The sequence below is a fragment of the Triticum urartu genome, chromosome 6 (assembly GCF_003073215.2).
Source record: "Triticum urartu cultivar G1812 chromosome 6, Tu2.1, whole genome shotgun sequence".
In the NCBI taxonomy this organism is placed as follows: Eukaryota; Viridiplantae; Streptophyta; class Magnoliopsida; order Poales; family Poaceae; genus Triticum; species Triticum urartu.
In genome coordinates, this window is record NC_053027.1 from 32,481,639 (window position 1) to 32,495,428 (window position 13,790).

Genomic DNA, 13,790 nt, shown 5'->3' on the forward strand with positions numbered 1-13,790 from the left:
AAGTTCTCTTGAGGTAAACTTCCTTCTACTGTCATTGCTTCGTGCGTTGTGGGTGGCGATCCAAGCGTGTTAGTTCGTCAGGTTGGTTCGCTGTAAAATTCATGTTGAATTACAGGAGCTCAGAGGAGTTGGATCTAGATCGGGAAGATGGCAGCAGACACGCGTGCTAAAGTGCAGATTACGGTGGACCGATTGGAAAGAGAGGTGTCTGAATTTCGAGAAGAATTATCTGAGTTGAAGGAAGTAAAAGAAAAAGTCACCAAACTACGCACAGAGATGGTAACAATGCCTCATGTAGAACAGAAGCTAGCCGAGATGAATGAGGGCATTCAACAAACATTGCAGTTGATCTTGCAAAATATATGAGGAGCTAGCTCAAGTGCACCTCCACCTTAGGTATCAACTCCCGCAGGCACTAGTGTTTCTATTGTTGGGTCACAATCTCCTATCATCATTCCTGAAATTGTTCCACCAGCTAATCATGTACCTATATCAACTGTACCTGCTAAAACTAAAGTTCTCACTCCTAGAGCAACACTTAAGGGTCCAGGCATACAAACAACTTTCTCTTCAGCGCCCTTGTTTACAGACATCACCATTTGTACTACTGAAACACTGAAACATGTGCAACATCAACAACCGTTCAGAATGTCTATGGCAAATACTACTGCATAGTTACAACATCATACACTGGGTTTTGCTGGTAACGGTGGTTATTTTGCCCCAGTTATTGCTCCTTTATATTCTCCACCACAGACATATAATACAATGACAGGGTAGTATATAAATGCCCCCCCTCCTGCAAATACCTTGCCTCATACAGCAAATCAAAAGGCTGTATATCAAGCTACTACTCACTTATTTGAAGCTTAGAGAAATTAAATTGCTACTCAGTTAGGAGGGCCATCTTACTTTGCAGAAGCAACTTTAAAAGGCCCAAGATTGCAAATACCTTTGTTCAGTGGTGAGGACCCAATTGGGTGGTTAATTGCTTGTGAAAGTTTTATGATATGGCAAGCACTCCATGTGAGCAGTGGGTGAACTTAGCTACTGGTCATTTCCAAGGAAGAGATGTTAACTAGTTAAAGAACATATGTGTACCTTGGCAAATGGTGACTTGGCAACAGTTTTGTAACATTGTGGCTGCTAGATTTTCTGAGGCTACTATGCATGATGAAGTGGAAATGTTAAAGAATATACAACAAACCTCTCTGTAGCACAATACATTGATAATTTGAACAGTGTGTTGCTTTGGTTAAGAGAGATCATCCATTTTGCAAGAAAATTTTCTCCTTGGCTGTTTCATTGGGGACTTGGGCGCTGATATTAAATATGATGCATGTGGCCAAAGGCCTGCTAGAATTATTGAGGCTTATTGGTTTGCAAAAAAATATGAAGAGATGCAAGTGCAAGGAAAGCTCAAAACTCATACCAATACAGATCTAGGCTCATCCCTTCAGTTCCTTTCAATACTTTAAAAATTGTGATGACAACTTGCCATGTACTTGCTCTCCCTGATTTTCAACATCCTTTCACCATTGAGGCAGATGCTTGTGGGACGGGAATTGGGGCAGTTCTCATGCAAAGCGGCAAACCGGTGGCATTTTTGAGCAAGAGTTTGGGGCCTAAAGCAACAAGCTCAATCGGTTTATGAGAAAGAAGTGATGATCATATTAGAAAGTTTAAAGAAATGGAGACATTACATCTTGGGAAATCCATTGATCATCAAAACAAATCAGCAAAGTCTGAAATACATGGCATCTCAAAGATTAACTGAGGGCATTCAGCACAAACTGTTAGTAAAATTACTAGAATTTTATTATCAAATTGAGTATAAGAAAGGAAAGAAGAACCTAGCTGCAGTTGCTTTGTCTAGAAGAGATGTGGTGGAACAAAATCATGGTCATCTTGCAACACAAGTAGTTCCAGAATGGTTACAAGAAGTAAATCTCAGTTATATAGGTGATACTTCTAGCTGATAACTCCTGCAAAAAGCGAATCATAATCCTAGATCAATTAAGGATATCTCATGTAGGGTAATATCTTGATCTCAACACCCTAGCACAAAGAGAATCATAATTGCCAATGAATTTCCAACATTACTTCACAAGCATAGCTAAGTCGAAACTATGGGTATCACGAAAACCCATTCTTCCTTTATCTTTGCGTACACACATCTTCCACCAAGCAAACCAGTGCATCCGGCGTTAGTTTTCACCATCACCCCACCAATACTGCGAAATTGTGTAAGTGATCCAGTTGCAAACTTTCTTCAGGACGTAAGTAGGGATAGCTTGGGCCACCGCTTTCAACAAAGCTTCTTTACCTCTGCCATTACATTTCGGTTGGGAGCAAATACCCTACTTGATCTCGTAATTTTATACACGGACCAAAATGCCCTCGCTCTGCAACCCATGAGCTTTGCAGCCGATCCCTGGTCTCGCGAGTTCAATGAGCTCTGCTTCTCCCCGCCGCCGCCGCCTTCGGCCCCGTCCCTGGTTGCCTCCTACGCTGCTTTGCTTCTCCCGCCACCGCCACCTCCCCTGCTGCTTGGCTTCTCTCTCGGCTGTCGCATCCTCCTCTGCTGGCCCCAGCCGCGACCTCCCCTTTTTTTAGAAAAGGAGGATGACCCCCGGCCTCTGCATTTGGGCGATGCATACGGCCACTTTATTAATTATTATCACAAGACCTTATACAGTCATACAACAGTATGGCTAAAAGCCGCCGTCTAAGCAACAAACTGTCGCTACACCTCTCCAGTTGATGAAGGGGCGCAGATAGCCTAGGCCTAATACCAAACACACATCATAGCCAAAGCTAAACATCTAAGACCTAAGGTCCCAACCAGGACGCCTGCCGGGTCTGGGGCACCTACGAGTCCGGCGAACTCCTCAACCAGGACGCCTGCCGGGTATGAGGCCGCCGCAGCCACCTGCCACTAATCCATCTTCAGAGTCGTACTGTTGCATCAACCGTGCTAGGTCTCTCTGCCATCGACGCCACCACGACGCCAAACAGCGTCGTCCTCCTGCGCGAGTCCATCCTCGCACATCAAACTCCGAATCTGCACCGCGCCACGTCGTCGAGATCCGTCGCCATCAATGTGAAGGATGAAGCACTGCTCCACCAAAGATATCGTCCGCTAGTCCCGCGAAGCCGAGTGCACCTTCAAGAATGCCGCCCCCAAGGGGGGTAACGACACATGCTTGTCGCCAACATCCGATCAGCTGATCTAGGGTTTCCCCCGGAGGTATTGAGTGGAGTTGGGAGCTTCACCTCGATGATGCCTTCATGAAGGAAACGATGATAAGGATATCATCATCACCGGCTCCGACCATCGGCCGAAAACCAGGTTTTCACCCGGATCCGTCCCAAGAAATCCACCCGACAACATGTGCATCGTCTCGACCGCCTTCAAAGCCCCAGATCCAGCCGCCTAGATCCGGCGGCCACCCGCAGCAACTGTGCCACCGTAGGAGCCCTGGCGCTCCGGCCACAGCCTGAGTATGCCACCACTGGAGCCTAGGAGGAGGGCTCTCACCCTGCCTCGCCAAGCCGCGAGTCACCGAGATGGATCCCGCGTGCTCGTCACCGTCTCTGATCCGAACCAATCCAAAGCAGATCGCCATCATAGATCCGCCTTGGACAGGGACTGCACCACGCCATGCCGCCGCGGGAAGCCCTAGCTTCACGAGCCGCCACCCTCTAGGGCTGCCGCCCCGGGATCCAGGCAGGACATCGCCGCTGCCACCGGCCATGTTCCGCCGCCGCCGAGCGGCCGAGACGCTAGCCACTACGCCCTACGCCGCCATGACCAAGCACGCCCACCGAGCAGCCGGCACCACCAGATCTTCCACGAAGCCCGCCGCTCCGCCGCCTCCCCCCATCACCACACCGCCAAAGCACCGTCGGCGGTCAGATCGGTCGCGCCGCCGCGACGACGGCTTAGATCGGGGAGGAGGGCCCCTGCGCCCCGGGTCACCCGCCTCACCCAAAGGAACGTGGGAGGGAAGGGGGCCTCCACCGCCGCTGTCAGCCGCCCGGGGCTTTGCCCGGCGGCCTCCTCCAACGGCGGCGGAGGGGAGGGGAGGGAGGGGTTGGGAGTCCGGCGGTGGAGGGGCTGGGGTTCCGCCCGAGCCGCCCTAGCGGGGGGGGGGGGGGGGGGGGGGGGGGGGCGACGCGGGGGACGGGACTAGCCGCGGCCTCCCTTGCCGCTGTGCTTCTCCCGGCTGCCGCCTGCACTGCTCCTGCCCTCCCCTCCCCTCCGCTTATCCCAACTCTCTCCGACCAGCCTCCCCAATTCTTCTACCTGAACCCCCACTGCTCTTCCTGGTTGCCTCTACGCCCATGCTGGTCCATTAACCTGGTGTCTAGCCCATTTTCTACCCTCCCATATTGCAATTTTAGCATGTTCGTACCAATCTTGTTTGACTGTCAACAGAGTTTCAAATACTTCATCAATGAGTAATTTGCAGTTCAGAAGCATGACAAATGTTTAAAGTGTGAGCACATATATGATTCAGCTTTGGGAGAAATGATATTGTAGAGTGGAAATGCACAGCCAGATGTTCCTATTTGACCAACTGGTATTGGATATGTGGTCAGCTCTATATATATTATTTTTTACAAACACTAAATGCTAGGGCCTGATACGTACGGAGTAGTGTGATGTCTATCTTTTGAAATCTGTTCTACTTCAGAAAGTTTTAAATATGGAGTCCCGTTGTGTTTCATAGTTTTGGTGAATATCAACCAGCAGTTAACACTGGCATACACCATAGTTTGGTTTAAATATATCTGATGCATGGTTTTGGGTACCGGGCGGTAAATTCGGTTACCGCCCAGTAACCGCGTTTCCCGGTACCCTACGATAATTCTGTATCTCGAGCAAAAAAAATTGAAACCTTTTTAATTTAACGTCTAGTTAAATATGTGCGTGCGAGGATCGAACTCGCGACCTGCATGTGTGTGAGTAGGGAAGACCTGTTTACCACTGCGCTAGTACCAGCGCACAGCACATTTATTATTTTTTTTTGCACAGCCAGATGTTCCTATTTGACCAACTGGTATTGGATATGTGGTCAGCTCTATATATATTATTTTTTACAAACACTAAATGCTAGGGCCTGATACGTACGGAGTAGTGTGATGTCTATCTTTTGAAATCTGTTCTACTTCAGAAAGTTTTAAATATGGAGTCCCGTTGTGTTTCATAGTTTTGGTGAATATCAACCAGCAGTTAACACTGGCATACACCATAGTTTGGTTTAAATATATCTGATGCATGGTTTTGGGTACCGGGCGGTAAATTCGGTTACCGCCCAGTAACCGCGTTTCCCGGTACCCTACGATAATTCTGTATCTCGAGCAAAAAAAATTGAAACCTTTTTAATTTAACGTCTAGTTAAATATGTGCGTGCGAGGATCGAACTCGCGACCTGCATGTGTGTGAGTAGGGAAGACCTGTTTACCACTGCGCTAGTACCAGCGCACAGCACATTTAGTGTTCCAAACTTATGTATTCTGTTCTTAAAAAATTTGAATTCAAATTTGAATTCTAAATTGCGCTCGAATTTTTTTCGGTATTTCGTGGTTACCGTGGTAACCGAGTTTACCCCCCCCCCCCCCCCCCCCCCCCCCCCCTCGAGAAAAATGTTCCATTCCAAATCCAAAACCTTGATCTGATGTATTAACTACTTTCTTACAATGCCATCGGAGTACGAGGATGATGCACTGAAAACCCAACGTAGCCTCGCCTACCTGAAATTTTGGCAAAGTGTTATATTTGGCTCGGCATTATCCACAGCAATGATTTTGAGATCATATGGTGTAATGGGTGGTGCTCTGACTGTCTGTGAATTGGTAATTCTTTGTATCAACCATTTTTATTTCATTTCTTCTGAGGTTTCATTTCTTATTTTCTTCTGACACATTTTCATAGCAGCACGTGCACATCAAGCAGAAAATTTGCATCACTGGGAAATCTGTCCCCTTTGTGACCAAGAATCGAAGTCAATGTACCACATCCTAACTGAATATGTCTTTGCCAGGGGGCGTTGGCAAACGTGTCCTTAGCAAACGGTCGCTTCAGCCACTGCGTCCGCAGTAGGGAGACACCTTCAGTTTATGGTTTCTATCAGCTGAAGAGCAAGCCGGCGCTGGCAAGATCAAGGGTTTGCGCTCCCTGATCCTGCCTACCGTGTTGCGTCTTGGAGATTATGACACTGGTGGGCGAAATAACCATTGAAAAAGCTCTGGATGCTCGCTGGCGCAAAAGCAATACTCCGCTAGACTCTGCACGCGCGCCCTCCTGGTGCTTGATCGCAGGCGTGTATTGTCACTTACAGTCCATTTGTTTATTGAGTTTGCTAGGCTTTTTTGTTCTGGTTTTAGATCTTTTCAGCTTTATGTTCTTTGGTTGTAGGACCTGTGCAATGTGGTTGCTTTCTTGTAATAAAAGATACACACACTTCGGTGTGTGTTCAAGAGGGGGCAAAAGTATGCTAACGTTTGTATCATCCTGGGATCTTGTGATATTTAAGTAAACCATCTGTGTCATTTGTTTTATCATACACTTTGTGACAAGACTTGAATGTATGCAGCAAAGAGCCACGCACAATCTCACTGAAAAGTTGACGATTTTGCACTCTCACTATGAATGCCATCGATCAAAGAAAGTAAACCGAGTGCAGGTTTACTCTGGAATCTGGAGCCAGCTTCGTATTGTTTGTTCCATACTACTCCTACATCATATCTGTAGACTGTAGTTCGGTTACTTATATTTAGTGTGATTTTTTAGTGCACCATGCCCTGCTACTGCTTGACCTCGTGCAATGTGTGCAGTTATATGATTATCATTAAACTGATATTTCATCTACAGAAAATTGTGAGCATAGAACCTATGATGTTCTTAAAAACGATTCCTGATTGCGGTGTCATCTTGATGTCAACAGACTGAAACTTCTTATCATAAAACCTATGATGCCCGGATAATATTTTCGAAGCTTCTTACGATTCTATCATAAAATCACTGCATTTTCCAGTTATGCAAAATACATGATTTAAAGAAACTGAATGATCACCGAATCATTGCAAAAAAAAAACTAAGTTCAAATGTTTCGTCCACAACTCACATTACAGAGATGAATGTCAGAAGAGCGACTACGTCCAACGTCAACAGTTTCAGTAGTGCTGAATCATAGGACAGTGAGGCCAAAACACATGTTCTGCCGACGGAACGAAGCGAGTTTAATCGAGATCTACTGTTTGCATTTTTCTAGACCTATATCTATCTTTCCTATAGGCAAAAGTAGGCGTCCAGTTCTGCTGTCATTGTATCCAGTACTTGTGAAGAACTCCCATTCAGATCTTCCTCTACTCTGCGTCGACATCCGGGTATCGCAGCTCATCCTAGGCTGAATTAGAGGAAATTATAGGCATCAGACATAATCAATAACAAGATCAAGAAGGAAATATCTTAAAACAATATAATGCGCAAGGAACTAAGCTTTTATGCACTATTGTAAGAGACTACCTGAATTTAATTCAGACGTTTAGAAAATTGATATCTTATCTGCAAAGGTGAAATGAGATGACTGAACTTAATTTACCTATCTATCTATAGGCAAATGTTCCGAAACTGAATCAAGGACTGACCAAATCCAAAATGGCGCCCCGCACCTACTATGTTCATCCTACTACTTTTACTCAACAGACAATGGCAACAGTTTCAGACAACTACCAGATCCTAAGAGAACGTATCGTAATATCCTTTTTCCAAGCAAGATCAGATTAGCACACAAGTGAAGTAAAATCTACATATCAGAATTTTGTAAGAAAAAAAAAACAAGACCAAAGTTAGAGCTCATGTACAAAACCTGAAAACAGCTCATGTGCAGAAACCGGATTCATTTAATTTAGCATTGTTGGAATCTGAATTTTGTTCACATATTTATCTGAGGCAAGTAAAATGGGCTAAATCAAATGGATATCACCATCTTCTATGCAAAGGCCAAAAGGAGATGAATCAACTGATTTGGAGTTTTAAGTTCCATAATGATTTATCCCCCCAATAACACATATTCTTTTACTTATCTGCAAAATTAGAACAGTTGCAGACAATTCCCAACACGATCAGATTAGCACTCAACTAAAGTAAGATTCTAAATGTATTTTTATGCAGTAAAATAGTATCTACACTAACATCTGTACATTGTGCATAACAGATTGAAGACCAGGGGTACATTCTCACGAAAGAAGATCAGCAGGAGGCAGATGAACAATCTAAATCTCGGAATTTTGTGAAATAAAATAAAATAACAAGACCAAGATTACAGCTAATGTGCATAAATAAGATTCATTTAATTTTAATTGTTGGAACCTGAATTTTTTTCACAGAGTTATTCGGCGCAATTAAAATGAGCTAAATCAAACGAATATCACACTCTTCTATGTTAAAGCCGAATGGAGATGGGTCACCTGATTTGGAGTTTTAAGTTCCATGATGATTTATTCCCTGAATAACAGATCTTCTTTTACTTACCTACAATATTTACAACAGTTCCAGAAAATTTCCAATACCTATCAGACTACAAGGGTTCCAGTTAACTGTTTCTTTTTTTTCAGACTAGAGCATTTTCAGTAAACTGTTTATGCAACTATAACAGTTTCAGTAAACTGTTTCAGGTACCAAAATAAAGCCCAAAAGCTGAATGTGAGGCAGCAAATAGTATCTGCACCAAAATGTGAACATTGTGCATGACAAATTTAATCAAAGGACGCCATTAATTAGTACTAAATCACTCCCAACATAGAGTTCAGCAAGGAGCAGATCAACTAAATCACTGGAGTTTCTGAATGCAGGAATCAACACGAGCTACATGGACGAACACGATTACGCCACCGAATCCCGAATCTAACTACACAAGTATTTGCATAGAACGAACACGATTGCATCCCAAAATCTATTGCAAGTAGGAGTACAGCAGGAACATAGTTTCTCGATTAGTTGGCTTGAATCCCAAACGTACCTTCAGAAAGGCGAGGGAACCCAGCCGGCGCAGCACGGACACGAGATGCGGCGCTTGTAGCACGGGCGGCAGAGGAAGACGTGGCCGCACGGAAACGGCCGCTCCGCCGACCGGGCCTGGCAATCCCAACACGTGCTGCCGGCTTCGCCAACAGGCGGCGCAGGAGGATAGGTATGGTAGCCCTGCACGGCCGCCACCTGTGGGTGGAAGGACGGCAGCGGAAGCGTCGGAGCGTAGTCGTCGTACCTCTCGAAGGCGGCGTGTAGGAGTAGGCGCGTATGTCGACGAACAGCGACGGGCGCCCTGGCGCGTAGAGGTGGAACCTCATGTGCTGCGGCGGCGCCGCGAACTGCATCGGGCGCGTCGCGTTGCCATAGTGGGCGAGATGAGGCGCCACGAACTGGGGCGGCGGCCCCTGGAGCGGAACCAGAGCCGTAGGCACCAGGCTGAGGTCGCGGGGCGGCGACGGCTGGTAGCAGAGTTTTGGATTTCGTCCCAAAAAAACGAAATTCCGGCGAAATTCGCCCGTTTCGTTCAGGCCCAGGAAAAAACTTTAAAGCCGTGTACCCAAAAAACTTGACTTATGTCGATATAAACTCGGTTTATATGTAAGCCGAGTCAAACTCCCGGCTTATATAACACGGTTTACACTTGATCAGCTTATACACTATAAGCCGAGTGCCAGTGGGAAAACACTCGGTTTACGTATAAGCCGTGTGTTTATACGAGGCTCTCGGCTTACTAAAGTAACAAGACGGCAGCCGAGAGATAACAGCCACGTGTCACCGTTAGTATAAACCGAGTGCCCTCAAACGCTACACGGTTTAAATATAAACCAAGTCCTAACTGAGCCGCACGGTTTAAATATAAACCAAGTGCCCGCACGGTTTAAATATAAACCAAGTGCCCGCACGGTTTAAATATAAACCGAGTGCCTAAGCGAGCCGCAAGGTTTAAATATAAACCTTGTGTCTGCACAAGCTGCACAGTTTAAATATAAGTTGGGTGCCTTTGTACACGGCTTATAAGACATCCACTCTTAAACACATCCTATAAGCCGGGTGCCTGCATCTGGAACACTCGGCTTATAAAGCTTCCCGTGGCATAATATGCCTATAAGCCGGGTGCCATGTCCCTGGGACACTCGGTTTATATGCCAAATAGCATTTTTTTTCCTGCATGCTTCAGCGAGCAGCAGCAAGATGGCTTATATATCCAGCAATATATTGATCGATCCAGCAAGCAAAATGACCAACAATATATATCCAGCAATATATTGATCCAGCAAGCAAGATGACCAACAATATATATCCAGCAATATATTGATCCAGCAAGCAAAATGACCAACAATATATATATGCAGCAATATATAGATCCAGCAAGCAATATATATCCAACGAAAGTCCACACATGCGTACATATGCAACAATAGTTCGCAAACAAAAGGACCATAAGTTCCGAGTCCACACATGCGTACATATCCAACAAGGTTCACAAACAAAAGCACGAGTTCCAAGTTCACACAAAGCATGAAGCTCAAAGATGCAATGAGCTCCACTATAGCATGTATGCCCACCGTCAACGGCATCCACGATGCAAACCTATAAGTCCATCACCAAACGCATGAGTTTCCAAAGTCAAGTTTCAAATGATCGATAAGGCATAAGAGTCAACAAGCAACAACATATAAGGTTCAAATTGAAGCTAAGAAGTATGAACAATATAAGCATCAACACATGTGGGCTCTACTATCAACAAGTAGGTAGAAAATGCGACTTGCCGCACCCGACAGCGGTGCTGTCGGGTATAGTCATATCCCACCCGATAATACAATCATTGAAGCATTGTAAATATAAAAAATAACATAATGCAGTTGTGTTTATCAATCTAAAACACGCATTCGCACGCGGTGCCTGGCTCAAGTAAACAAAGTACATATTGTTGCAAGAATAGTTGCCAAGAATAGATCATTTTAATGCATGAAAGCATGAAATTGCTTTTATAGATAACATAATTGTATCCAATATAGGGAGTTTGCCCTGTCCAACCCTATGTTTGAGCACACATATATAAAATTATGCATCTGTGACATAGCCACAGCAACGTAATACTACTTTGGGGCGCGCTGCCTGTCTCGGGTTGATCCAACATTTGATATTTTGTAATGAAAGAGGTAGGAACAAGCAGAATACATGCATCTCATAGAAAATGGTACCGTAGTACCAAGTCGATTACATATGGTGATAGGTTTTCTTCATCCAGTTCAAAAATACACTGATACACCAAAAGCAAGCCAATGGCAGTCCAGGATAACAGATTTATATGGTTCTTCTATGTCATATAGTGATAGCAGTACATTATATAGTAGACTAAATAAAAATATGGCTTTGTTTGAACGCCATGCCATCTGGCTCACCCTGCGTGTTGCGCTGCAAGGATCTGCTGATGGAGATTCATATAACACTGTGTTTAATTGGACAGCGAGGATATAATTTATGACCTCAAAACTTATGAATAGAATTTACGCACCACATGTCCTCATCACGGGTGTTATAAAATAAAATGTCTATCATGTAAGTTATTATTCCTAATTGAGCAATCGATTCAAAAAAATTCACAGGATTCTGCCCTCATGAGTAAATCTACATACTTTTTAGCGCACATTAAATATTCTGCGAGCAAAAGTTTGATCTTACACTGCAAATTTTGAGCTTTCTCAATAGAATCAGAAAACAGAACAACAAGTGCTGATTACTTACTCTTATGATAACTTCAATTAGAGCCAAGTCTGGTGGGATTTGTCCTGAAAATAAGTAAGAAAAACATAGAAAATGGCATTAGATACAAACAGAATCATAAGACCATTGCTCTAAGAAAAAACTGGACAGCAAATGAGAAGGATGAGACATCACTCAAATTATAATTTATAAATTGCATGGAATCTCTAAAAGGCTTATATTCAAGAACGGAGTGAATATATCCACTAGCATGGCCCAAAAAACACAACATTACTAAAACGTCTTTCTAATTTTGATGGAGGTACTGCCAAAAGTACGGCAAGAAATCACAAATTAGAACACCAGGAAGCGAACATTTAAAATGAATATTTATATTGGAACAGAGAAAATAACATAAAACAGACCTGATAAATAAGCCACTCGATGCAAGGGTGAAAAATAAAAAGGAAAAATATGCAACAAACATGTCTCAATAATGATCTGCGATCAAGTAATTTTAGAGATGTCATTTTGAAGAGAATATCTTAAGTAGAGCACTGCATGTATTTCTCATACTACGTGAAAAGAAAAGGCCATACTATGCAAACTACATATGGGCATATTTTTAGAAGGAAACTTTATCAGGTTCAAGCAGACATAATTTCATTTTGTTCTTAAGACGACTTCCATTCCAGCAAAAAAATTGGCGACAAAAGAGACCTTATTTTGGTTCTAAAATACACACAAAAATATCAAGTATATAGCAGCTGAAGTGCTCCTTACCTCCTCCCAGTACCTATTCAGAAATACATCGGCGGCGATTGCAGCTTCCAGTATCACAAGCAAGAATACAAAGATCACGTGCTACATACATGGCAGGTTAAGGCAAAATAGTCCATATCACCAAGACACAGTACATCTAAGGTCACAGAGCTCCAAGAACATAACTGGGACTTAAGGTTTCAGCAAACTATTATTAGGAGTCAACAGTTCCAGTTCAAAACTTAACTGCTAGAGACGTGACCCTCTTTTTGAAATATCATTTATATTTTTGAAATGGATATATCTGGAAAAAAGCACGCAAGGTTTGGTCTTTATGTGACAACGCAAAAGGCTTTGAGGAATTTTGTTAAACCAGTAGCAGCTGCCATGTAAGCCACACTTAAATAGGCTAACGCAACTCCTAGTATCAGACGCTTCCAAGGATACACAAGACAGGCAGGGGCTGTTGCATGTTTCAGCGGCGATGTGGCCAGAGCAGGTCAGCAAGCACATGATGATTCCCAGGCTTAAGAAGAGTGTAGATAAACCTAGCATAAAAATTGATCTCTTAATCAAAATAGCCATCCCATATTACATACAGTATATTCATAAGAAATCCCTAGAATACTCTTGGCATGGCAAAGAGGCATGAATTCTCTAGTTTCTCAGACCCAACATAAAAAACATGGTAATAGTATAAATCATCCGGTGCGTAGCGCCGCGTCGACATCTTAACAGCGAAGCGAGAGGAAGATGCTGATCACCACAAATATTTTTACCCCAGCCATAAGTTTTGTTCGACCTACACCATTTGGATTGGATAAACTATCTTTGGCTGTAAGCTAACTTGCTGGAATGTAACAACAGAAGATTGTCTTGAACACTAATTTGTAAAAGTAATAAGCAAGATACAATGAAAAATAAGATATCTAATTTAACTGCCCTGCCAGCAAGTTGCACCCAGATAGTAGTTATTCTGATTTCTGAACCAGTGTACTATTCTGATATCTGAAGCTAATTTACTCTGAGATAAGAGTCCAATTGCCAGCATCAACCAGCTTCTACGCCTACATGTTCTTCTATTGCCAATTTACCATCTTTCGTAGATTTCTTCTTACTCTTCCTTTTCGTATGAGCATCACATCACAGATGAGAAAAGGGGAATCAGGAAACATGCATAAATATGAAGAAGAGCATTCAAGGAAAGGCAAAAGCTGATCTAAACCACAATGGATGAGCTCAGTGCACTTGACCATGGTACAGTGCTAGTTTCCCCACGCAC

The 13,790-nt window shown here is 43.7% G+C and overlaps 1 protein-coding gene and 1 long non-coding RNA gene across 3 annotated transcripts; both read right to left on the reverse strand.

The window, feature by feature from the left end:
• Positions 1–7,089: 7,089 nt before the first annotated feature.
• LOC125515901 lies at positions 7,090–9,642 on the reverse strand. The gene is made up of 2 exons (XM_048681388.1): positions 9,030–9,642; positions 7,090–7,415 (listed from the first exon to the last, which is right to left on the reverse strand). The coding sequence occupies exons 1-2, from the start codon at positions 9,382–9,384 to the stop codon at positions 7,411–7,413; spliced, it is 360 nt and encodes a 119-aa protein (XP_048537345.1). The 5' UTR covers positions 9,385–9,642; the 3' UTR covers positions 7,090–7,410.
• Positions 9,643–11,203: 1,561 nt separating this feature from the next.
• On the reverse strand, positions 11,204–12,976 carry LOC125515902. Of its 2 annotated transcripts, none has more exons than XR_007287158.1 (4): positions 12,956–12,976; positions 12,530–12,610; positions 11,789–11,832; positions 11,204–11,468 (listed from the first exon to the last, which is right to left on the reverse strand). It is a non-coding gene; the product is annotated as an uncharacterized LOC125515902 (long non-coding RNA). The 2 variants fall into 2 exon arrangements; XR_007287159.1 differs by having other exon boundaries at positions 11,204–11,471.
• Positions 12,977–13,790: the final 814 nt, after the last annotated feature.